Here is a 26,974-nt window from a genome sequence, read left to right as displayed (position 1 = left end):
CGGAGGCTCTCGCGATATTTGCCTGGGCTGGCGCCGGGACTTCATTTCCCTGAAGCCCTCAGCGCGCCGGAAGCGGGAGCGCGGAGGTTCCGCGGTGCGTGCGGGGGGCGCGGGGGCTGCGCGCCGCAGCGGCAGGGATGGACGTGACCGGGCCCGAGACCGACTGGCGCAGCACCAACTTCCGTCAGAAGCTCGTCAGCCAGATGTGAGTATGGGCTGTGTTCGCAGCGCCGAGTAGGCCGCAGGCGGGCTTCGGCCTGTATCGGATGGGTTTCAGCAGTTCCCGCGGTCCCGCGCCCGAGCGGCCGTGTCCCACCCATCTCCGCTCCTCAGCAAGTCCTCGGTCCCCTCTTCTCTGTCTGAGCTCGTCTGTGGTCCCCGGTGTTTCCTGTCCCACGAGCTCTTCCGCCGTCGTGCTCGGAGGGGGCCTTGTTACCGGGTTTTGCTCAGAGCCTCCACGGGGGGTGTCTAGGCCTGTTCTTTGACTTAATTTCTCCAAGCCTCCATCCTTTTTGCTTTCCTCTTCCCCAGGAGTATCGATTTCCTATTTCGCTTGACAGCATCTGCTTTAGGGTCTCGATTTTGTCAGTGTCTGTAGTGTTGCCAAATTTGCCGTAGTCTGTCCTCTGAAAACCGCTGTTACTCTCTTGCATCCGACTTTTCATGGCAAAAGGAACATTTAAAAATAGGTGATTTAATGAAAATCGCAGCTTGTTGCATTTTCAGTTGTTCTTTGTGAAACAGTCGCTTTACTTGAATTATTTTCCTGCTCTGTGGGATTTTTCTATTTTATGGCAGGCACTTTACCCTGGGAAAGGTGGTTATTATAGAAGTGAAAGCACTGCTCAATGATTCTAAAGTGATGTTGAAATCTGTGTTTATGTATGCTTGAAAAGCTGGATCTTGCCTTGTTGCTTCTAAGAATCAATATTTGAAAACAGACTGTCATTTTACCGTTGCCATTTGACTACATGGGGTATTGCTACCTGGCTGTGGGCTTTACTTGCTGTTTCAGAATTAAACTGTTATACTATTTATCAAAGAAACATGATAATGTGTGTTTGACAGAGCCCTGTGAGCTTTCTTGGTGCTCAGAACTGGTATTTTACTCTAAACTTTTTACAGAGTCATTAATCTTGTTAGATTAATCCCTTGATTTTTCTTCTCCTCCTCTTCTGCTGCTTCATCAAAACAAGCAAACAAAAGTATCCTGGAATACCAACTTTGTATCTGCTTACTCATGTTTATTTCCACAAACATTAAAGCAATAAACCTTTGGTTTTGTGTTTTGCCCTGGCAACTGTAACTGTTTTCTTTCTGAGTGGTAAACAATGCTGTTTCAATGGAAGCACACAATGATAGGTAAAAGCCATTACTACTTATGACCAACACTATCTTTAGGGTTAATTCCAGGTGAAGAGAGATGACAGTGATCTTAAACTTTCAGTTATTGTTGTGAAAAAGTAGAAAGAAAGTGTCTTTTGTTTATTAGCTGTTAGATACCTGTGCAGATGTCTGTATGTGATCTGTGTGCTTTTTGTTATAAATGCATTGATGCAGTCAATGCAACATTTTTAAGGTTGTGCCTGTAAGTGATGTGTCTTCCTTACACTCCATCCAGTTTTATGGTATAAATCAGATGTTTGCATTCACCATGTTGTTTAAAATGCAAACAAAATTCTTACCGGGATATGTGTACAATGGCTGCAGTGTATTTTTTCTAAAGTGATTAATGTGTACTAGATACCTGAAAACAACTTGACTTCTTTTCATGTTGGTACCTGAAATAAAGTGAAGCTAGTCAAGAGCAGAGTTTATAGTAAATATGTTTTGTTGAGTGGGAAATAGAAACAACATAGTGGCGAAAAAGTTTTGAGCTCTGCATGCAACAAGTTCCTAGTTTGTTCCATAAGCAGTTAGAGAAGGTTATGTAGTAAGTGGAAGAGGGGAAGTAGTTCAAGTAAATGCTTGGTGAACCATCTGAAAGTTTTCTTAATTTGTGGGAGGGTTGTTCCTAACAGTTATGAAAGTACACTTATATGCAGGTATGGCTCCCATTTCATCCTGCAAATAACAGATGATATTTATTTCTCAAGTCTTAATTCATTGCTGTTTTACACTTGTATTTACTTTACAACTCAGAGTTTTAAGTTTTGGCTTCTTGTCATTGTTTGGATTTTTTGGGGCTTTTGTGTTGATATGTTTTGTGTTTTTCAAAAAAGTAAGTACATAGCTTACTTTTCTTATCTGATCACCTCTGCTGGAGGATGTGATTGTGAAGCTATGAAGGGATGATTCTGTGTGTGGTGAGAAGGGCTTTTTTCATTCCTCCAGAACTGGAAAGGCTGGAACAATGCCTTAGGGAGGCTGAATGGTCCTTTACTTTCCCCTCTGGAGCTGAAGACATTGTTCTGGGGACTGAAGTCCTTCAAGCATTTATGCGTTCTGTCCAGCAAATGTGAATAATATGAATGGCTCCTGTTTTGGGTTTTCTGCTGCTCAGTGGTATGTGGGCTATGTGGATATTCCTGCAGTGAGGGCTGCTGTTGATGCAATTTATGTCTGATCTGTAAGAGAAGTGTTGTGTGGAACAGCTTCATGTGCACAAGATGAAGTAATGAAGTTTTTTTATGTATTTGCTTGTGTTTACTTGGAGCTTTTTAACTCTTTAATGTGGATAGATGTGGCTCACAGCTTACCAGCATACTTTTAAAAAAAAAAAAAACCTCTGTATTTTTTCTTGTTGTCTTAAGCAAGAAAGGTTTGTTGAACGGGGTGTTGCAGTGATCTGTTAGTCTGTTTGCAGCATCGGGTGATGCTACATGACTTGATATGGTGTTTTGTTTCATTGGAACAACTGATTCATGCAGTCATGGTCAGAATTGGATGGAGGCTGATATAGTTTTGAAGGAAAACATGTCTTGCAAGATTTTTCAGCTAGACCAGCTGGTCTGGATGAGAGGTGGAATGTTTCTGGTCTGGAAACAAGCTTCTTGGGAATGAAGGGGGAATTCTTGAAGCTGGTGTTGAGTGCTTCATCTTGTGAAACCTCAACTTTGAGTGTTCTTCATGAAATGAGAAAGGCAGAGTTTTAGTGTGCATCTTATGATGCATTTAATAAGTGTTTGTGAAGCAGATGAAGATTGAATTGGCTGGTGCCAATTGGTTCAGGATTTTCTGGAGTTTGATGTTCTGCAAGGATATGATACACTATTTGGTATCCTTAACTCTAGGCTAAAGCCATGGCTTTTTTTTAATGACTTTCTCAGACTTTTAACATCAATGTTTTTATGTTGTTTTCATGTGAATATCTGAACAAAGAACAAGTTGTGTGGTTGCTTTTTTTCCTTCTTCCCAGTCTAAACCTTTATTGGAATGCTAACAGATAGGACATTGAGAGCTTGGAGTGCCGTTATAAAATGTCTTTCATGTTCTCTATTCCATCAAAAGGGAGTGGTAGATACATAGAAAAGCAGACTTCTTTGCTGTTGATTTTTTTTCAAGTTCCTAATACCCCATTGGTCACTGTCTGTATCATAGTCACTTAGTACTACCTACCTGTGACTTCCTTTACTTGCCCCTGCATAATCTTGTCCTTCTGCCTGATCAGTTCTTGGTGCCGTAAAAATGACAATGTAAAAATTTTACAATGTTCTGTGTATTGTTCTTTTTCTTCCCCTCAACTTTCCATTAACAGGGCCTTCTTTTCATCTTCTTTCTTCACCTACTGCTTTCACATTGACTGTCCCCCTCCTTGCCCAGCATATCACTGCGCCTTTGCTCTTTTCTGCCCCATCCAATGTTCTCACTCATTCTCACTCATTGGTTAAACCTCTATGCCTTTAGGCAGTGGTTGAGGGTTTTTCAATCCTTCCACCTTATATTCAGATAATTCTTTTGGAAGTACCTGATGCTAGACAGGCTCAAATCTATTGTTCACCAATCATGGACTACCTTAATCCTCTCACTCAGCTTTCTTCAGGTGAACAGATCCTGTCAAAATAATACATCAAGTGGTAAAATTAAGACTTGCTTAGCATTTTTTGTCAAATTTCTGCAAAGAATATTTGTATTTCCTTTTTAGAAATGAGTTGGTTAGTTTCTCTGTTGTTTGAAGAAATTTTAAAGGGCATTGATTTTAAGTAATGTATGTGGTGTCTTTTTGCTTGAGATTTTTTGTTTGTTTGGGTTTTTTTAATTTGTAAATGAAGTGGAGGTAAAAAGCTGTTTTACAGACCTTCCAAACTACAGAAAGTATTTTCAGGTGTCCTCAATTAATACCCAGTCTTGTTTTTTCCCCTTTTTTTTTTCCAGTGATGATGCTATGAGGAAGGCTGGTGTTGCCCATAGTAAATCCAGCAAAGATATGGAGAGCCATGTGTTTATGAAGGCCAAAACAAGGGTAAAGCATCTCTATTTGTTTCCAGAAGTTACTATGGTGTCAAAAGAAGTTTGAAACAACTTGCAGGAATAGCAAACACAATGCATGTAGTTAACTGTCTCTGCATAGACCATATATAAGTAAAAAATTTTGCATAACTATGTGCTTCTTTTACCCTGAGGGGAAATGAGGTGTTTTGCATCCAGTATATGCATCAGATGGACTTCAGTCCACGACAGCTTTGCTGATGCTGCAGTGTTTAATGCATATGTGGGACCGCACTTCATTCTTATCTGAAGACTTGTGTGTAGTGAATTGCATAGACTTTCCTTTATCTACAGTATAGCAGAATTCCTTGTTGCCAGTTTGTTGGTCAAGAGGGATTAAGATGTCCATGAAAAGGCTGTGTCAAGTGTAAGACCAAGGGAAGAACTGTGGTCTCTGGGAAGGTCTAGTTATCATGTACAATTATAGACTATACTAAAATGTAAACTTCTTTCCTGGAGCTGTGTTATGGGAAATTGGATACTGTTGCTGTTTCCAAAGAAGCCACATTTGAGCTAGAGCTTGTCTTGCTGCAAATTCTATAATGCTACTGTCACAAATGTATGCCTGCTGATGGCATCCTCCCTGGTGAGCTGGCAGTTTCATGGGCATGAAGGCTCTGCAGTTGCTCTTCTACGTGAGGAAGCATGTTAATAAAGTGCTGTGAAGAAGATCTGTCTTTTGACTTCTATCATATGTTAATCTTTAAAGTTGTTAACCTGCTTGTGTTTGTAATACTAACTTAGCTTAAAAAAAACCTTGTAGCATGACTGTGACATAGTTCAGGGACTGAAGTAAGTTGCTGTATTAATATTAAGTAAGCAAGTTAAATCCTTAAGAAAAAGGAATTTGAGTGGATAAGAAATGGAAAAAGGATGTATTGGTTGATAATTACATTCATATACTGTGATCCTATTAGTGTGACTGTCATGGAGGTTCTCTCCAGTACGTTCTGTGGTTTCTTGACCTTCTTGTATTATCATCCACAATGACTGATTAGTAAAAGTATTCTCAGTTAATAAACAAGTGCAAGTGAATTGCTCTGAAAAGCCTACAGATATTGTAAAGTAAAATCTGTTGTGTTGAGGAAGAATACTGAGGAACCAGAAATTCATCGTTGCCAATTGTTTATTCCCTGTGCTAAAATACTGATTTTTCACCATTAGGAGGAATATCTTTCTCTTGTGGCCAGACTTATTATCCATTTTCGAGATATTCGTAAGTAATTATTTGAGATTTTTTATTTATTTGTTTTCCCATCCTCCCCAAAAAGTAAATTTCAGGGTTTCTAAGTGTGGTTCTGCAGGTGACTGACTTCAAGTTGCTTTAAAAATTTTCCTGTAATACATGTGCCTAATTTTCAAATACTATTTCTTTTACACATCCATTAGTAGTTGAAAAGTGTCTGACAAATTATTTAAACTTACTGCCTTTTAACCTTCCTAATTTTTTCCTTTTTTTTTCTTTTTGCTTGCTTTCTGTTGCTTATGTAGCATTCTGGTCACCAAATTGGCTTAGCTCAATGACTTTTGTTAGAACTACACGAGACAATGATTTTTAAAAATTAAAAACTTATTATGAATATATTTCTTGCAAAGAATATGCCTGAAGGGCTAAATTTATGTGTGACAAGATTAACAAAGGCAATTTTTCTTCTTTTGCAGACAATAAGAAATCTCAAGCCTCAGTCAGTGGTAAGAGCTCCTTTTCCTTCTTCCCCCCTGCCTTCTCACCACCTCCATTTCTAAACAGAAAAGCTTGGAAGTCAGGGCTGCAGTGTACTGAGAATAGGACTGTGGATTTCCTGGCTGGAAAAAAAAGATAGCTTGATAGTCTGGGAGTTGTTCAGTGGTGAGGGTGACAGGATTGGACAGTCTTTTGGATGTAACAAAGGAGACTTGTTTCCTTGTTTGTATTTTTCTTAGTTCACAACACAAAGATTCTTGAAAGAACAAGAGTGACTGAAAATCTCTATCTGAGCAGTGTAGGTTTCTCCCTGTTATCTCTTACTTTGTGTTCCTCAGTGTGTTGCATCAGAGACAAATGTATCTGTGGAGTATAAACACTATGACATTTGACTGAGATTTGATTTGATCATGTCTTCTGCCTCTGTGCTAATTCTTAGTGTGTTAGGAACATAGTGTGATCTTCTGTTTTTATCCCCTTGTAGGCTAAATATGCAGTGTCTGCAATTGATTAACATCTAGCCTAGACATTAGGAAATTATAGGTGTTCTTGAGAAAGAGATGATATGGTATTCTGTATCTGATTGATGTTGATTCTGTACCTAATGTTGTGTTTTGCCCTCTTGAATTGTCATTCTCTCACTTTTCTGTGTGCCCAGGGTTCAGATTATGACAATTGTCTTGAGGGATACTGAATTTACTTACTGCATAGTAAAAATAATATCATAGGGTCAACTGTATAGCAAAGTATTTGCTCTGGTCTGAGCTCTGGTTCTTCATGTTGACCTCAGGAGGAGGAGGCTAATTGAATCCATAGCTAGAGTATCATCTTGGTTTTTGAGGTCACAAGCTGGATATCTTCATGGAATTTTATTGGCAACTTGTTTTGACTTACATTAAAGAAACTTATTAGCCACCTCTGAATTGGATGCATTTAGAATCTGTTTGGAATTTGCAAATCCAAAGCACTTTAAATAGTCTCCACTACACTTTACAGAGAGGCAAAGATGTGCCAGAAACCTGTAGTCTTACAGGCAGAGTAGGGAATATTAGATTCTGAGGGGATCTAATCTAGTTATGGTCTGAAGCTGCCAGATCAGAGCTGATGATGTGGAACAGGATTTTTGGGAGGCAACTGCATGTCTGGCTGCATATTGGTAACTGTTTCCTTTGTAGATCCGATGAATGCTTTGCAGAATCTAACTGGAGGTCCCCCAGCAGGGGCACCTGGAATGGGCATGGCTTCCCGGGCTCAAGGGGCACCCATGAGTGGGATGAGTGGCCTTGGCCCAATGGGCCAACAGATGAGTCTTCCAGGACAGCAGCAACCTCCTGGAACCTCGGGAATGGCCCCTCATGGTATGCCTGGTGTCTCTACTGCTACTCAGCAAAGTAAGTGTTCAGACTGTTTCAACAACTGTAATGGTTAGATCAGCTTCAGAACTGTGTTTTTGTAGAGCTCACCTGTTTTCCTTGGGTATGGTGATTCCTGCTAGTGACATTTTTATATCCTTTACTGAGGTTAGTGACAGGCAGTGAGAATTAGAGGTTGGCAGTAGGAAGTGTTTTTAGAGGAGAGGGAGTTTTCACAAAGGCATGTAGTGATAGGACAAGGGGTGATGGTAAGAGACTGGAACAAGTTGCCCAGAGAAGTGGTATATGCCATATCCCTGGCAGTGTTCAAGGGCAAGTTGGATGGGGCTTTGAGCAGCCTGGTCTATTGGAAGGTGCCCCAGCCCACAGCACCAGATGGAACCAGCTGATCTTTGAGGTCACTTCCACCCAAATGATTCTATGATTAGTTCTGCTGTTAATGTGCTTCATCCATTTGAGGGAGGAAAAGTGTATTCTGCTAACAAAGAACTAGTGTACTTCAGGTATTATCTTCAATTATTATGAGTTATACTGTGTAACTGTGTCTCCCATTGTTTGGATCTCATGTTTTAAGTACAGTCTACCTTCTTTTTAGCCCAACTTCAGCTTCAGCAGATAGCTCAGCAGCAGCAACAGCAGCAGCAACAATTTCAGCAGCAGCAAGTGGCTTTGCAGCAGCAGCAATTCCAGGCCCAGCAATCAGCCATGCAACAACAGTTTCAGGTCCAGCAGCAGCAGGCTGCAGCAGCTGCAGCAGCCCAGCAGCAGCAGCAGCAACAGCAGCAGCTGCAAGCTGTCCAGCAGCAGCAACAGCACATGCTGAAACTGCAGATGCAACAGCAGCAAAACCAACAGCAGGTGATGAAAAACAATTACAATGGTGATTGTGGTGACCTGTGTTCAGTTACTTGTCAAGTGAGGTTTGCTTGCATGGAAATACTGAATATCATATCTTCCTATTAGTAAAGTGTTTCCACTTTAGGGTATGATTTCAGCTTACACTGGCAGGTTAATAGGCAACATGTATATTATAATCCAGGATAAAAGGCTTAACAGCTTTCTTCTGTCAGAGCAATAGAGAGTTGAAACTTGTCTCCTTCTTATAAAACATAGGGATAGTCTTTCATTCTGCCAAGAATAGGGATGTGGGAAAGAACTAAAAGCATTTACCTTACTCTAGAAATAGTGGCTGTTCTGTCATTTTGTGAATTACACATTGCTACTTTAAAAAAAAAAAAGTGTGCCAAGCACATCACATATATGTTTCATCCTTAGGCACAAAAGCAGAAGAGGAGACTTCAGCTGTCATATCTTGTGCAGTTTTTGGTAAATAGTAGTGCTGGTGCAGGCTGGTTGCAGAAGTGCTTCTGAGCCCATCTGTACAGGAGAAGCTGATGGACTTCATCTTTGCTTTTGAAAACTGTTCTAGTAGTGAGACAATCTTGTAGCGTTGAAACCTCAGGATGTGCACTGTATACAGTTGAAATAGTTAAAAGTGAGTGGATAAAAGGTTGGGTTTTCCCTTTGGACGTAGAACCTGGGTTTGATGGGTTAGGGTTCTGGTTGCTCTTGGTTTATGCTATAAAAATAAAGCTACTATTGCACTGCTGGAAGCTTTAGCATCCTGGCTTTTCCTGCTTTTCAGATACAGCAGCAACAGCAGCAGCAGCAACTTCAGCGAATTGCACAAATGCAGCAGCTGCAGGCAGCACAGGCTATGCAGGCACAGCAGCAACAACAGCAGCAGCAGCAGCAGCAACAACAGCAACAAATACCACAACAACAGATACAGCAACAGCCACCTCAACAAGTAATGCAACAGCAGATGCAACAAATGCAGCAGCAACAGCAGCAGCAGCAGCAACAACAACAGGTCGCTCAGGCACAACAGTCTCAGCTTCCACCACAATCCCAGCCTCAGCCCCAGCCCATGGTATCTCAGCCACAGGCAATCTCAGGACAAATTCCTGGTCAGGTCATGCCTGTTACTCTTACGCCACAGCAGTTGAAAGCAATGCAGGTAAGGGCTAGTGACCAGCTGGTTGTTGGCTCATTAAGATCCTCTAGAGAAATAGAAAACATTCTTTGACTTTTGCAAATAATGAAGCAGAAAAAAACATTGTTTATTAAGACACCTGTAGTTAGCATGTTGTGAGTATGAAGAGTTATGTCTGGGCCTGCCAGTAGAAAACAGTTTTGTCTCGGAGAGGGACTTCTGGAAATCTATTAAAACCATAGCTAATATTTTATAATAGTTTATTGTCTTAGTCTTGAATGGACAAGTTAAAAGAAAAAGAAACTACTTAAAGAAGAATCATGTCCATGATGTTTGCTTTTCTAGAACATGAGCAAGTGCTTTGAAGTGCATGTGACTGGAGCCAGTGTTGGCTCTTTAGCATTCTGGCTTTGCTTCTGCTGCCATGTTTAGAGATTTTAGTCAAAGTTTAGGTGACCAGGAGTTCCTGCCTTGAAGAGAACACAGACAATAGTTTTACTTTGAAACTTCTGCTGGGTGCAGCTTTTTGAACTGTTGCATTTACAATAACTTTTTTTGGGGGTCCATATATACTGTTGAGCAAAAGCTCTGATGTAATCCCAAGAATACTTTTCTTTGGGCCTTGCTGGGGAGGAGTGGCGTGTCAGCTATGTGTATTGACCATGTGGACCATCCACTTCGTGCTTGTCAGCTAAGCTAGGAATGCTTATAGGTCATGTACATGAAAATTATAGTTGTAATGAATGTATAAAGTTTGAAATGCTAGTCATTGGTTGGTGCTGAATACAGTGTGCTTGAGGGAAATCAACGTCTAAGTGGTCAATTGTATCTGTCAGAAGGTTAAACCGTGTAGTATTGTCATAGGAAGACTTGGTAACACAAGGAAGAAGTTGCAAGAAGATAATGAATCTTGGGTGCACAGTCTGTGGAAAGACTGTTCTAGATGTCAGAAACACTGGAACTTGTTTTCTTAAAGAAAACTCAGAAACTCTAGGAAGACTATTTTAGGCTGATCCTGTCTCCACACCCTTTTTTATGAGTATAGTCAATATAGTTGAAAAAAGAGTCATACCCTAGTCAAATACATGTGTTCACTTTTTTCTTTCTTTTCATGCTCAAGGTAAGAGCTCAGCTGGTCCAGCAGCAGCAGGCAGCGGCAGCAGTGCAAGCAGCTCAGGCCCAGGCTGCTCAGATGGGAGCTACAGGGCAGGTAAGGGCCCAGGAGCCACAATCACTAGATATAGGCCTGTAGCAAGTGCATGCTAGAGATAAGCATGGAGTTGGGTTTCTGGTGGCTTTTTGATGAAGGGTCTGATGTCAATCGTCCCCTTTATAAAGGGAATAGGAGCTTTTATGCTGTTTCTCCTTTGCCTGAAGTCAGAGGCAGGATTTCGTTGACAACCTCTGTGCATGCTGTCTCTCCCCAGTAGGTAAGATTGTTGCCTGTACCGACACAGGAATGCACATCAGTGACCTACTGGGGTCACTGTTGGTGCCTGAAATGTATCACCTCTTTGTTCATTAAACTTCCTTAGGTGACTGCTTTGTTGTGTAAACTGATTTCTGTACTATGAAACTTTGCCTGCTTCCTTTGCCCACATGTGATTTACCTTCCATCTCCATGTGTCAACCATAAAAAAAAATAGTATAGACAAAGAAATCTCTTTTCACACTCCTTTCACTCCTTTCATCTTTTATTCTCTTTCTGAGTGAAATGTGCAGTAGATATAGATTGCTTTTGTTCTGGGTGTGAATTGTGAAGAAAAAAATGGCACGTGTCACAAGTGCAGAGTTGTGTTAAAAAAAAAAAGTGCTGGGTGAAAGCTTATTGTCTAACACGGTTTTCTTATCCTGCAATACACTTGTAGCCCCAGTGATTGTTCCTTGATGTGTGTTTGGTATGAAGGAGACGTGGGGGAAAAATGGGGAATAGCTTGAGCTGAACTTCTGGTCTCATTTTCCACAAGAATATGAAATAATCTTTCATGGCTTACCTCTGTAGTGTTTCATATTGAGGCATTTTACAGTCATGGGTAAGTACAATTATCACTACTTTGTAGATGAAGAGACTGAAGCAGACAGATGAAATGAGGTTGATTAGGTTTAATGGCAGAGCTCTTTTCATATAGCCAGACATTCCGTGTCTGTATGCCCCGTTTTCCCTTCAGTGCACAAGTAATGTTATAGATTCTATAAGACTTTTGGAAGCTTTCCACTTGGACAGCAATTGGTTCTTCAAAATCTCCCAGACTTCTAACAGGAATAGTGTCTTGTTACTGTCATAACTCTCCTGTAGTCTGCATCCTTGTTGGTGTTTCTGTATTGGTCCTTTTGCTTGTGTCAGTGTTACACAGAATGCAAAAGCTGAGCAGTGGTAAGTACAGTTGTTACAGTACTGGCAGCAATGCAGAATTCTCTTTCTACAGTTGAAATGTGAACTAAAGCTTCTATTTGTTTCTTAGACAATTTCCAGGTGGGAACTGCAGGGACTTAGACTGATGAGAAGGAGACTCTGACTTTTTTTTTTTTTACTAACTTAATGATACTCTTTTTCTAACTCCTAGGCAGATGGATTGTACTTATGTAGAGTCAACTAAATTTTTGCCCCATTTAGTAAATTCAAATGCCAGTGGCTTAACAGCACAGTGCATTTGGAAATGTTTCTGGTGATAAGATGATTGACATCAGGTTTTGTGTTGCAGCTTTATTCAGACATGTAGTAGGAAGTACAGAGTTCAGAAAATTCCACATACAGACTTTACTCCTTTTATGTTTGTACCATTGCAGTGTGACTACTAAAATTCACTTAACACTGTCAAGTCTAATAATTACAATAAGTTTCTTGTATGTATGTAAATATTTTCTGTATATAATATTTAGTTGTAAGGTTGTAGCTGTGTATACTGTTAACAATGCAGCTTCAGTGTTGAGTGTATATGGATTTTCTTTAATATATGAGAAGTTTCTTTTAAGAGTAGATTTTGTTTTGTATTTGTTACACTTTTCATTGGCATAATAGTTTTTAATCTGCCTTGATTTCTACATTTGGTTCAGGGAAGCTTTTGTTATAAACAAACCCTGTCTTAATCTTTGCTTGTTGCATTTAAACTTAGTCTCCAGAGGTTTTCAAACTGGGAGCTTTGGTAGATATGGCTGCATTTTTCCTTTACTGAAAAGTTTCTGTTCATCCTTCCTACATAAAAGTAAAAGCAATCCCAGGTTTAAACATGGATCCGTGTAAGATTTGAAGTTCCTCTCTCAAGTCGTAAAGACATTATGTGGGTCAATGTTTCCTTGCTTGGGTTTAAGTTCTTGTGAGCTTGAAACTCACAGGTGAAGCTGGTAAAGACACAAAGTAGTGTCCTAGTGACTGCTGAGTGCTACACAAGTGCTTGCAGCACTAAGAGAAAATCTGTAATTGGCTGAACTTAGTATTAATAAAGTTTAAATCACTGTTCTGATGCAGCTTCTTCAGGTGCTCTGAATGCAGGTTGGCTGATGATCTTTGAGAATCAGAGCTGCCTATAGTGGAGTGACAGTGGCACAATACTCACACAGGCTCACCAGAAGCTCTGTATTTATGGAATTACAAGTCTTTAGGTTTTAGGTGAAAGAAAAGTACATGTTCAGGATTTATATTTTGATATTCCACTTCATTGTTTGACAAAACTGGGGAGGGAGACTCTCTTCCTCACCTTACTCTATGTTTTTATGGGCTAAAATTCTTGATTTTGTAGATTTAGGTAAATCAGTTTCACTTGTGGAGAAGGATTTGCCTTCAGTTTACATCTTTTATCAAAAGGACTTGAACACTTCTGGTTGTCTTCTGTTTTTAGACTGACAAAAACAGCTCCTTCAAGAATATATTGCTTTGCATAAAACAGATGCTATCTTTGGAACCCCCATTCCTGATTCCTTTGTCAAAGGATCACAGGTTTCATAAATGTAAATCAACTGGAGAATGGGGAAAAAGAGATTTCTTTCCAAAGCACCCATGTCAAAAAGCGAAAAATCGAACCCGAAATTGTGTCCACGGACGTATGTGTTTGACCATCCACAATGCAACAGCTGAAAGCCACTGAATCGAGAGTTTGTCATGCTGGTGTTCAGTGATTTGTCAGACAAACTCTACACATGCTTCTAATTTCTTTGACCTCAGAGGAAGTAATCTAAATCGTCTCACTTTGGTGGTGTGGCATGAGAAACGGGATCAAGATGGGACATGTGGGTCACAGTAACATCCCTGGGATTTCACACGCTCCAGAGATCCATGTGCATTCACGAGGGTCTAAGATGGGGTGATTGTGCCTGGAAGGATATATTTGAGGTTTTTTTCCTAGCAATTTCCCTTTTTTGTTTGGTTTTTTTTTGTTTTGTTAGGGTTGTGTTGCTTCACCAGCTCTCATGTTTGATAACTGTAGCTCTTCACTGCACTTTGTAGCATCCGCCTGTGCTTTGTGCCAGCACTGGGATGTTGTATTTGCTCATGATGGCTGTTGCATGCTGTGTGTGTACTTGTGCATGTGTGTGTGATGTCTGAAGTGCTCTCATTTGTTTCCCTTTTGAAATCCTGTCTCTGACCATCCCTCTTTGCCTGGATGGAAAGGGACCACATTGCTCTGATGTTGTGAACTAACAGCTGTGCTGAATTTGACACTATTTTCTTTATCAGTTACTGCTTTCCTTTTTCAGTCTTGTTATGTTGTGTTTAATTTTATTTATTTTTAACAATTGTAAGCACATGCATTCTCTGACTCTGTAGAGACATGTTGCTGGCTGCTTCAGTTCATTTACATAAAACACTAAGCAACAATGCCCCAACCCATTTACTGAAAGGAGACTTCGGTACCTCTTAGGTTAGTTAGGGCCTGTGTAGGTTCTTGGGTAACATGCTGGAATAAAAAGTAGCCCAGAGGACTTTTCTGTGGGTCTTTGAAGTACCAAACCGAAGCTTTTTCTGTGGATAAATCTTCTAAAGTTACCTGAATGCTGCCTCAAAAATATGCTGTACTTGCTGTAAATCCTCAGCATATATGGTATAATACCACATTTTAACAAGGCTGTACAGTTAAGTATTAAATCTGTGTGGCTCATGCAGGGTGATGGTTCTGAAGGGTACTTATAGGCACTGTAGAGTAGCATAGTACTAATACTATTTTAAAATACAAATTGTAATGCTAATCTTAATTTGTCCTTCATGATTGTACTGCAAGGTATGCTCAGTCTGTACACTTGAAGACTCAAATAGTACATGGATAAGCTTGAGGCAGATTGTGGACTGAGAATATTTTAGCACAACAGTAATATAGGAATGGGTATTTGTCAGAATGATGGAAATGACAAGGATATATTTGACTTAGTTGTGGGTTATAAAAGAAAGACAGTAGTTTTTTCAGACCTAGTAGTGCTTTTCCTTGTCTTTGGTGATGTTATACTGTCATAGATTAGGCTGCTCTGAAATTTTTCTCACTGTGGAGCATTCCTACTGACAGTTGCTGTTGAACTGTCTGATGAACTCTTTTATAATGAAGGGTAGCATATGCAAATACTGCTGAATCCTCTGAGTCCATAGCAGGAAAAGCACATCAGAAACCAAAGGCACGGTATAGTTTCTTAAATGTAGTGTTCTTGGTAGCAATCTTGGAGTATTTCTTCCCAAGAATTCTAGAAATTTAAGGTATCAGGCAAAATTTAGGAAAAGGCCTTTGCACAAACATTAGCATAGTCAGCCCTTGAGCCATGAATCTGAATGTACATGTCTGTTCTCTCACGATACCTAGAATTCATTAGACGCTTTTCAAAAACAGATAGAAAGGGTATAAAAGGGACTTTGCTTTATAAACTAGCTTGTTAGGTTAACATTTAGAGAAAAGCTCACTAACCTTTCCTTCATGCTCCCCCACCCCTAATTGTTGGAGGTTGCATGTGCTTCTCATCCTGCCAGTGCACTGCATTTCTTGTTTTGCGATTACTTTGTCTGTTGTCCCTCTGTCCTCAAAGATGATCACCGCACCTATGGCCCGAGGTGGGATGCAAATAAGACCACGGTTCCCGCCTACCACCGCAGTGTCTGCTACACCGCCAAGCTCCATTCCTTTGGGCGGACAGCAAATGCCACAGGTATTTACTGAGTCAAAGCACATTGTGTCAGGAGTTGTGCAAAGCATTCAATTCATGATTATATGGCACTTGCTTTCGAGCAAGAGGAGGAAGGTCACTGTTTCATCAAACAGCTAATTTGCTGGTGTTACTCGGGGTGTTGGACTGTTGATGTTTTTTATGGATCCTTTTCCGTTTTGATGAGAGTTTGGGATACTGAATAAAGCATTTTAAAGGTAGCATAGATCTGTATTTCAATTTTTAAAATATTTCCATATTCATAATTGATTCAAGTCTCAAATTAGAACTTTGTAGTTTCTGTTTGGTCTTTGTCCATATTCCACTTGTGTGCGTTTGAGTGTTGCAAGTCAGTACTGCAGTGTACTGATTGAGTTGTGTCTGGGGTCTTATAGTGTGTTCATGCTCTGTACAGATGCTTCTTTCATCAGTAGTAAACTTAACTCATTTCAGTTGCAATACTTTCTTGGTATGGTATCAGGGACCAAAAAAAATGGAGCTCTTCTAATTAATGATTGTATAGGAGGAACTGCCAGAAGGAGTGCACTTGTACCTGCATCACAGATGAACCTCTGTAGGCAGGCTGGCAATGCCTGTCCAGCTGTTGTAGGGAGATACGTGAAGTCACAGTACTGCATCTGCCTGATGTGGATCTTCATCTGATGAAGACCTCAGTAGCATGTTTTGCATGCAAAATGTGTCATTTTTGGGGCACAAGGATGGGGAGAAATAGAATGAAACAGAAGCAAGTTCTTACCAGTAAGTCAAAAAAACAAGGCTATGCTCTGCAGAAGTTTGCTGATAGTGGAATAGTGTTCAACTGCATTTTCCTATCTGTTATTCATGAACCACATATCTAGTTCTTCTAGATACTAATTTTCAGGTTTAATATCAGATGCAGTTTCAATTCTTAATGCTACTGCATTTTGTACATAGGGTAAATGAAAATTTCTTCACTCTTTGCATTTTCGTTTCCTTTGCAAGCTTGTGATGGGGTTGTGGAATGTCTGAAACTCTGCTTCCTAATACTGCTGCATCAACTTTAATAGGCACAGCTTTTTCTCCTCAGGAATTTGCTAAGGTAGATAACAGTGATCAGAAAGATTCTGCAGACCTAGACAAACACATCTGTTGTTTCTGGTTTAAGATGGATGATCATTTCAGTTCAAGTAATTTCTTATATGTTAACTGAAATAAAATAGCTGTTGAGTCAAAGGAGAATTTACTCTGACCTTTATTTGCTGTAGCAGTCTATATAGACTATCATCTTCCACTGTGAGGTATTCATCTGGTTAGAGGATGAGGCCTTCTGATGGATATTTAAGTGTTAGATTGGCTTGTATTTTGTACTTGAGTCATAACAAAAGACCTCTAGTTTAAGCATTCAGTGCCATAGGCTGATCTTTTAGTGCTATGGTTATTGAGGAGCCTTGATTTCTGACACCAAATAAATTGGTTATCAAGGAGTGCTCTCAGTAGCATACCAAGGAAAATTTTGTAGAAGACTGAACAACTGGAGAAGGCAGAAGAAGAAATTTCTTTCTGAACAATGATTGGAGTGAAAATGGCTCCTAAGCAGGTGGTAGGATGCATGAGTCATAGTTTCATGGTTGTGGGAAGCATGTTTTTAAAGCCACTCTGACGTGTTATGTGCTCAACAGCTCTGGATCAGCACGAGTCTCGTGTTGTCTGCCAAAACACTTTTTTTTTCAGGTTCTAGGTGGATTAGAAATCAGAAACATTGTTACCTACACCTGAATTTGTAAAATGCTTATATAATATTGAATGCTGGGTATATTGTAACTTCCTTGATATCAGAGCCCGAGCATCTGTTCACAATAGGAATAAAGGACTGTAGAATATATCTGGTTATTAGTTACTCAGTTAAGAGTCTGTCATCTCCTTGGCTACAGTATCACAAGTCTTTTAAACTTGGTGATAGGTGGTTCAGAGCATCTTCTCTCTTTAGAAAAGAATCTTCATATTGCGCTGAAGAGTCTCTTTCAACAAAAGGACCAGATGTGATATCAGCTATTATTTGCTATATCAGCTATTATTTGCTATATCAGATATTATTTGCTATAATGGTCTTTTCAATTAAAAGAATATATTTGCTGATGCAGTATTGCTTTCCACAGTCTCCTGGTCTTTTGAATTGCCAGAGAATTAGAACCTCCTTTTTTCTTCTTAGATGAAGTCTGTTTGTGCCTGAGTAGTTTCCAAACATGAACTACAATCAACGTTAGGGCCACTTTTTGAACAACTAGGAGGAGTTTTATAACACCATATTTGGATTGGCTCGAGAAACCTGCTGATGTTGAAATTTTGAAGGATTAAGCTAAACTGATACTTAGCTTTTGCTATAGCAATTAGATAACTAATGTGCTGATACTGATCATTCTCTTTTACTTCTAGTATCAAAACCTTTGAGTTCTGGTGAAAATTTATTGCAGTCTGCAGTAGGATGAACTTCCAGTGTATTATTGGCACATATTGGCAAACTGAAGATACAGGGGGAAAATAGTAAAACCAAGTTAATATTAGAATGGAACAAAGCATCCTGGCACAACTGGGAACATGGAAGCATTTGTCTAAACTGATTTGAAGCCCTGCAGTTTCCATTTTGTCACATGAAGCAGCATGATGGTGAAATGTAAACCAAGCTACAGCAGAGTAGGCAAGGCTGTGCTTACTGGCTTAACACTGGACTGGAAGTACAGAATTGGAAATGCTTTCTAGAGTTTTCCTTTACACTAAAACTGTTTCTACTGTTCCTCATTATTACCTGTTACTTCCTTGTTACAATCTCCTATTCCTTGCTGTTAATTTCTGCCTATTGCATACTCCTGCTACCAGGAGCTTCTGAAAATCACTAACCTTTCTGCTGAGGGCTGTTCCTTGCCTGAGGCTCAGCAAGCCAGAGCTAGGCCTCATAGCTGAGTTTTCCAGCATGGTGTGCATTAAACACTGAAAATAGCTTGGATTTAGTGGATATTAAATGCAACTTTTTGTCATGCAAGCCTAAATCTCTTTTGGGCAAGACTTCAGAAAATTAGGGCTTGGTGTCATGATCAGGTCACTGTAGAGTCACAGAGTGAATTAATAGTCAGTGAGCTGTAGTAACTGTCCATGAAGATGCTTGTAGATGCAGAAAATCTCATCCTGCAGTGAAAAGATGTGTAGCTGCCTTTCCTTATACGTTTTGAAGGTGAAGGGTATACAAATGGTCAGTAACTGTGACGTAACTCTGGAGCTAAACGAGATGTAATGAAATCTTTCTCCTTCCTTCCAAACTACAAGGATTTAAGTTTTCAGAAGTTCATGTAACCAAGTTGAGGCATTTAAAGGGGGCCTGATTTTCAGGATGTGATGAACCACTGAGAAATGAGTGCAGCATCATATCGGTGAGCTCTTAAGTCACCTGCTGTTTAATAGAATGTTAAATAGAATTGTAAAAAGAGTCAGGGAGTGCTCTTTGCAGTGTTCATCCTAGCTTCCTTCCAAACAGTGGTGGGATGCTTGGTTTCTGTGGGAGGCAGACTGTGCTTTTCAATCTCAGAAATGCTTTTCCAGCTGTTGAGGAGACACGGGCTGTTAATGAATCCACCTCCTGTGAAAAAGACAGTAAGCACAATGTCAGTATGTGCTGATTGTGGAGGAAAAGAAGATATAACAGGTGATTTAAAACATGATTTCAGCCTCACTTGTTCCAGATATTATTTTTGTAGGAGAGGTGGTGAGGGTAATGGAGTTATTGGAGATTTAAAAACATCATAGTCTGCCAAGGTGCATTTGATTTTAGACTATGCTTTAATGGATGATGATCTAGTATCTTCAAGTTTAGTAGTTTTACATTTATACCTGGGGATTGTTTGGGCCTCTTATTTTTCCAAGTGGAGTGTGACTTCTTGCAAGCATTTCCTGTCATATTGAGTGTGTATATGGAAAAATAAACCATGCAATACATATTTTTAATGTGCTAAATATCGTGTCCTCTGGAAAAAGTTGGATGATTAGAAGATATTTAAAGAGTGAGTGAAGGACAACCCCAAATGGCAATGTCCATGAAGTGTATGGGACTTACGGATTTACTGGGACCTTTGCTTAAAAATGGCATAGACTGAGGGAAACAGAGTTGTTAATTCCTTAAGGTGCTAATCAGTGACTTACAGAACAGACATGTGGCTGCTGAGTCACAATATGTGGCCTCTGTGGGCTAATTCAATTTATGTTTGTATTTCCTTACAGCCTCAGGTTACAAGAACTCTTGCATGTGATTTAAACACAATCACTTAACAGCTGCATTCTGGGAGGCATCAAGAAGAGTGTAGCTAGCAGGTCGAGGGGGATTCTCCTCCCCCTCTACTCTGCCCTGAGGCCTCATCTGGAGTACTGTGTCCAGTTCTGGGCTCTTCAGCTCAAGAGCGACAGGGAACTGCTGGAGAGAGTCCAGTGCAGGGCCACCAAGATGATCAGGGGACTGGAGCATCTTCTTTATGAGGAAAGGCTGTGGGAACTGGGGCTGTTTAGTCTGGAGAAGAGGAGACTGAGGGGGGGACTCATTAATGTTTAGAAATATCTCAATGGTGGGTGTCAGGAGATTGGGGCAGCACTTTTTTTCTGTTGTATCTAGTGACAGGACAGGGGATAATGGAAAGAAGCTGGAACAGAGAAAGTTTTGTTTAAACATAATGAAAAACTATTTCAGTGTTGATGTGAAGGAGCCCTGGCCCAGGCTGCCCACGGAGGGTGTGGAAGCTCCTTCTCTGGAGGTTTTCAAACCCATCTGGACATTTTCCTGTGTGACCTGATCTGGGTGGGACCTGCTTTGGCTAGTTGGACTAGATGAACTCTAAAGGTCCCTTCCAACCCCTACCATTCTATGGTGAGAAGTTGTTTTAATTTGAGCATCATCTGCCTCTGGCACTTTATTCTGTACACTATGAATTTAGTTGTTTGGTGCTGTTCCAGAAGTGTTCTTATGCATCTCTTCATCTTTCAGGCACACATCAGAAAGCTACGTGTTTTTTTGTTTTTTTTTTCCCCCCACTCAGCCTTTCAGTTTGGAGTGTTCCTCTCTCTGCCCAGATTTGCAAGGATGGATATTTAAACAAGACATTGATGGTTTGGCTTACTTCATTTTTTTTTTTTTTTTACTTCCTTCTAAAGAAAACCAGCTGGGAAGCAACAGTCAAGACTGGCAGACCTTTAAAGACTCCAGTTAAAATGTCAAAATAAGGAGGGGTTTTTATGACTGTTAATTCTCGAGTTAGAACTCTTTTAATCCCTGCTTTTCTTTACTCTAGTTCTAATACAGTGTGTGGTTTTCAGATGATACTTCTGACATTTTAATTGCAACATGATTTGAGAAATGAACAACAATGGTAATACAGTTATTCAAGTTATTTTCTATTTTAATGGTTGTTTCTGGTAAAGTTGTTCTATGAAGTATTGCCTGAGAGCCTCAGGACTGATACAGGTGGCCTTGTCATAACAGGGGAGAACAGGAAACTAACGCTTTCTTTTCTTGTAGGCTTGAGGATACACTTCTGTCTGTATGTAGAGCCTTTTAGTTAGGTTCCCATCCTGTACTCCCTTTTGGTGTTATTGATCTGGTCTTTTTCCACATTTCAGGTCAGCCAGAACAATATTACTATGATGTCATCCCCATCTCCTGTCCAACAAGCTCAAACACCCCAGTCAATGCCTCCACCACCCCAGCCACAGCCATCTCCTCAGCCAGGCCAGCCATCTTCTCAGCCAAATTCAAATGTCAGGTGAGCCAGACTGCAACTTTCAAGGACCTTTGGTAGTAAGGGTAAGATTTTTCAGAAGCATTCAATATATTTTACTTTATTTCCATTGAAGTGAATTAATTTTAGTGTGATCTTCAGTGAAAACACAGGTGTGATTACGCTGAATACACTCTGAAACCCTCCATTTTAAATAAAGAAGCTGCATACAAAATCCTCACTGACTCTATTGGCTGAGGTACAGAGCTTATCATGCTTCCTTGGGAGATTCTGGCAGATTTGACTCTGTGCTTATTTTTCAGCTCTGGTCCAGCTCCATCACCCAGCAGCTTTCTCCCCAGCCCATCTCCACAACCGTCCCAGAGCCCAGCAGCTGCACGGACACCTCAGAACTTTAGTGTCCCATCCCCAGGTCCTTTAAACACTCCAGGTAAATTATCTGAGAACCATACTGCAGACTGTTAGTTGGGGTATGTTTTGGTAGCTGTAATAGTTTCCAAGAAACCTGCTGTTGTTTAGTGTGATGTTAACTTTAAAGAGCTCTGTGAAGCAGCCAGCATTGCAAGTAGTGAACATGTCACATGCACCACATAACACAAAAACATGGATATCTTAAAACCTCCTTTCTCATCCCTGAACTACATGATGGGTTTTTCTAACTTCCCCAGCCTTTTGAAAAAAGAATGATACTTAATGGAGCAAATTGAGAGCCATGATGATTCCTTGGTTCCATGCAGGATGGAGCTCTTAGCAACAGCATGCAATTGTAAGGGATGTTGCTGCAGTAATCACAAGTGGCAGGCTGCTTTCCTCCGTAACATCTTCCTAGGTGTACTCTGACACTTACGCTCTTCTCTCTCCCAGATATAATAAGCAGTTTCTGATACTGTGAATGGATGTAACATACTGGCTTTTCTCGTACCAGTGTTATGTGCTCTGCAGTTTCAGCAAATTCAGTGTGCTGATTTAGTGCTTAATCCCCAGAATGAAAGCAAAATGAGGACCTAGAAAATGGGCATATGAAACTTTGGACCTTTTCAGAAAAAGGATAAAAATGAATTGTTTTTCTGTCTGGAATATGTTGTTTCCACACAAAGATGAAAGGTTTGAACTAAGTGCTTAAACTGTGGGGGGTGTCCAGTTGTGGACTTGGATATTTGATGTGAGCTACATTTTGACAGTGCCACACTTAGAGCTCTAGATTCTGAAATATTAGCAGTGTCTTTTGTTGTCCCTGTGACATGCATGATTTTGCTTCTTACCAGGAAATCCAAATTCTGTCATGAGTCCAGCCAGTTCTAACCAGTCAGAGGAGCAGCAGTATCTGGAGAAACTCAAACAGTTGTCAAAATACATTGAGCCACTCCGGAGGATGATCAATAAAATAGATAAAAACGAAGGTGAGGTTCTCTATATTTAATCATACATCTTTTTCTGTCAGCTGCCTCTTCTGATGAAAGAAGCAGTACCTTGCCTTTTGTGATGATTTCTATTCCAGGGATTAAAACTGACAGCTAGTTGCTCTCTTTTGACCATAACTGTAAAGATTTTACTCTGAAAAGTGGATAAAAATCCTCATCCTTAAATTCCCATTTTTGAGACACATAGAGCTTACACAATGGTTATACTTAACACTTAGATGAAAGATTTTTGACCCTCGCTAGTTTCTTCTTTTAACGTGTTTTCTCTTTTAACAGTATATTGTATTTCTGTTTGCAAGTATGGAAGTAATTCTTGTAGTCAGTGTTTGTGTGTCTGAATCTCTTTCAGATAGGAAGAAGGACTTGAGTAAAATGAAGAGTCTCTTAGATATCCTGACTGACCCTTCAAAACGGTAACTCTTTTTCCTTTTGGCTGGACATCAGGTTCCCCAGCTTTTCCAGAAACTTGTTTAGCCTCTAGCTGTGTTGGCATTGAGATTGTCTCTGGGGCTCAGATAGCTGGAACACTTCAGCTGAGGTGACCATTCTCTGGTGATGAAATTTGTCCTTTTCTGCAGGTGCCCTCTGAAGACACTGCAGAAATGCGAAATTGCTCTGGAGAAGCTGAAAAATGATATGGCTGTGGTACGTAATGCTTTGTGCTAGCGAGAGCAGCAGTTAGTTCCAAAGGGTCTTATGCAAAAAGTCATCTTGCCAAATGATTTCTTGTTGCTCATGCTGTTAAGACTTAAAGTAAGGTTGGGCAAAGTTCATAGGAGTAATTCCTCCTATGAACTCTTGCAGCTGATTTCAGAATACTTTCATAAATGAAAGCTCTGCAGACAGCTTGTTGGCTCTGGTTTTAGGAGGTTTTTTTCCCCTCCCTTAATGTTACTCTCTGCAATTCTGAAAATCATTGGCATGTCCTGCAGTGGAAGTTTACTGCTAGAAAATGTTCTGGTATCAATAGTAGAGGTTTCTTTTTTGGTGATGATTGAAATAGAGGGGGCTTCTCTTGTGTTTCAGCCTACTCCCCCGCCTCCCCCCGTGCCCCCCACCAAGCAGCAGTACCTGTGCCAGCCGCTGCTGGACGCCGTGTTGGCCAACATCCGCTCGCCAGTCTTCAACCATTCCCTGTACCGCACCTTCATGCCAGCCATGACGGCAATCCACGGGCCGCCCATCACGTACGTATCCATCGCCTGCTGCCTGCCTCAAGTGTGCACTGGTGATTCATTTGTAGAAAGTACTAGAAGGACAGATGGTTTATGGGTTGGTATGAATTGTATCCTTCCTTTTTCACACCTGTAAAATCTCTGACAGATGCAGCATTGGCAGGAATGTTTTCACCTGCTCTTGTGGGTTTGTGTGTTTCACACAGGGCCCCAGTTGCTTCTCCCCGAAAACGGAAATATGAAGAAGATGAAAGACAGACCATACCAAATGTTTTACAAGGGGAAGTTGCAAGATTAAATCCTAAATTCCTGGTGAACCTGGACCCTTCTCATTGCAGTAATAATGGCACAGTTCATCTCATATGCAAGCTAGGTAAGCAAGAAAAAAGACTGAATTCAGAAAGAAGTGCTGAGTTTGACTGTAGAAATTTGATAAGTCTTGGATAAGTCTTGAATCTTGCCAGCCTATGACTTCTGCACAAAGTATGTACTTAGCAGATTCATAGCACTGCTTCCACATGGCATTCTGCAGAGCTTGCTTCAGGGTGTACCCAAGACTTCATTCACACTGGTTGATCCTTTTTTTACCAATTGCAACTTCAGTGCAATCTCATTTAGGTTTACCAACAATCTTGATTCCTGATTTGACCTCTATTGATAGGTGGCAATTGTTCTGCCTCCAACAGGCCGCACAGAGCTAGAGAAATGTTATTTTTTTGGGAGTGTGTTTAAATTTGTACTAATGATCACTGAAACCAGAATTCTAGAAACTCAGATTGCATCCTTTTTTGCATCTCAGCTGCAAATATATCATAAATTGTTGCTGTTTATTAATTTGTTTTGCTTTTGGATTCCAATGGAGAAAGTAGATTCTTTCCTCCTTCCCTGTGTTTGAGAAATCTGAACTGATTTGGTCCTGAATATTAGCACATAAAGCATTTAATTTTCAAAAATGATGTGTCTTAACTTTGTGAAGTTTAGCTCATGAAATGTTTAGATTGGCAAGGTGCAGATGGAAATATGTTTGCCAGGCTTTTCTTCCAAGAATTTTAAGAGTGTTGTTAAAGTGAGCATGAGACTGCCTTCCAGTAAAAATGGAGTAGTACAGCCTGGTTCCTTCTTGGGTTCAGAGGCTAGAAACCAAGCTGAATTGTGCACAGAAGATGTTGTCTGTCCAGCAAAGAGGAATGCTTTATTCTGATGGGAAGTGTGTTTGCTTCTAGATGACAAGAATCTTCCAAATGTCCCACCACTACAGCTCAGTGTTCCAGCAGACTATCCAGATCAGAGCCCTCTGTGGATAAAGAACCCTAGACAGTATGGTATGAGGATGTGTGCATGTTGGGCATGTGTATGTGGGGAATAGTGGGGAGATGGGAACACCTAGCAGTACTTCTGTTTAATTGCTTTAAAAATTGGGTTTTTTTTTTACTAGAACTCCATTTACCTGTTATCTTTTTTTTCCAGCAGCTAATCCCTTTTTGCAGTCAGTGTATCGGTACATGACTTCAAAACTGTTGCAACTTCCAGACAAGCATTCAGTCACAGCACTCTTAAACACCTGGGCACAAAGCATTCGCCAGGCCTGCCTGTCTGCTGCCTAACAGCTCACTGCTTAGGTCGTGAAGCATGGACAGAGCTCTCAACAGCTGGCCTCTTCCACTTGCCACTGGAACATCCCAGGCATTTTGAGGAGTGTTCTCCAGAAGAAAGAAGCCTTACATTGTTTTGTTTCTAGGTGTCAGGTTCGGTAGAGAGCCTGATGTTAGACTTAGCCTTCATGCTTTTTATCTTCTGCCTCTGTGGACTGTCGCCAGCATTTTCAGATATACAAAATGTGTATATATGGTTCTTGAGACTGTATTAGGATGAGTTTTATTGTCTTCTTAGAGAAGAAATTATTTGTGGACTTCCATCAGGGAGTCTGGTATAAGAGGGAGTAGGGAGGGAATGTCCTAATTTGCTTCCAAGTTTGCTCAGTGCCAGTATTCCTTTCATACTGTATGTTTTGTGACCTGATACACCCCCAGAAATGAATTAGCTACAACTAGATTGTGCTTGCAACCTTAGTGGTTGCAGGAATATTTTTGCCTATTGCCTCTGCCCAGAGACAGGATAAATTATGCCTTTTTAAGGCATCTCTCAAATATGTGAGATAAATCTGGATAATTATACTTGGGGAACCAGATAGAGGAAAAAAGTATTTTATAGCTTATTTTAAACACTACTTTGTATGAATGGGTTTTGGTTAGCATGGACCATATCTCTCCAAGTGAGGTTTTGAGAAAAGTGATACTAATGTGCATACTGACTTCCTCTGTCAACTCAGTAAATGTGTATGCAAAAGTAGGGGCAAAACCCCGCCAGTACGAAGCCCCAGTAATGCAGGTTAGTCCAGCAGGCTTGTGGCTACACTTCTTCTTTTCCTCGGAGTCTCTTTGAGGTGTCTGGCTTCCTTTGGGAGTTGATGCTTTTCAGTGAAAATGCTGCAGTGCTACATCAGTTTGTCTAAAAAGAAAAGTTAAAACCCAGCATAGCTCAGGAGTGGAACTAACAGGTAATACTTGGGCTTTGAGCAATGATGGGCACTCAAGTCGGGCATCAGCTGTCTTTATTGGTGGGCAGTTCTCATGAAAACATTTGCCATGAGCAACTAACTTCATGCATAGATGATTGTTTGATTTTTTTTTTTTCCCCATGCTTGTAAGTTTCAATTTCCTGGTACAGAAGAACTTAACATTTCCTATGTTCCCATTATATGCCACTTCATCTCCCTGCATTGTGCAGCAAACCTTAAAGAGTAGCTGGGCTCTCTTAAAACAGTGTCAAGAAATTGCTATGACCTTTGTAAATCTGTGTGGTGTCACCAGTTTTAGGACGTTTTTAAATGTGGGTCCTTAGTAAGCACTGACTGAGGCAGCAGAATGCTATCAGTATTTTGTACATGAACTAATGCATTGTCTGTCCATTTCTATTGTAATAAATTTATTATTATTCCTGTGTGGGATGCTAACATGATATTGCTCT

General features: G+C 40.4%; 1 protein-coding gene across 3 annotated transcripts; it reads left to right on the top strand.

Moving 5' to 3' along the window:
- Positions 1–57: 57 nt before the first annotated feature.
- MED15 (mediator complex subunit 15) lies at positions 58–26,965 on the top strand. Of its 3 annotated transcripts, none has more exons than XM_062009747.1 (18): positions 58–205; positions 4,315–4,402; positions 5,593–5,644; positions 6,091–6,120; positions 7,288–7,503; positions 8,081–8,343; positions 9,131–9,505; positions 10,602–10,691; positions 15,482–15,601; positions 21,233–21,375; positions 21,654–21,781; positions 22,617–22,751; positions 23,122–23,185; positions 23,351–23,417; positions 23,799–23,959; positions 24,154–24,320; positions 25,171–25,269; positions 25,418–26,965. In XM_062009747.1, the coding sequence occupies exons 1-18, from the start codon at positions 138–140 to the stop codon at positions 25,549–25,551; spliced, it is 2,400 nt and encodes a 799-aa protein (XP_061865731.1). In that variant the 5' UTR covers positions 58–137; the 3' UTR covers positions 25,552–26,965. The 3 variants fall into 3 exon arrangements, with proteins under 3 accessions (XP_061865731.1, XP_061865730.1, XP_061865732.1); XM_062009746.1 differs by having other exon boundaries at positions 25,415–26,965; XM_062009748.1 differs by lacking the exon at positions 15,482–15,601 and having other exon boundaries at positions 25,415–26,965.
- Positions 26,966–26,974: the final 9 nt, after the last annotated feature.

The sequence above is a fragment of the Colius striatus genome, chromosome 17, assembly GCF_028858725.1.
Source record: "Colius striatus isolate bColStr4 chromosome 17, bColStr4.1.hap1, whole genome shotgun sequence".
Taxonomy (NCBI): domain Eukaryota; kingdom Metazoa; phylum Chordata; class Aves; order Coliiformes; family Coliidae; genus Colius; species Colius striatus.
This window is presented reverse-complemented; position numbering and strand designations above follow the sequence as displayed.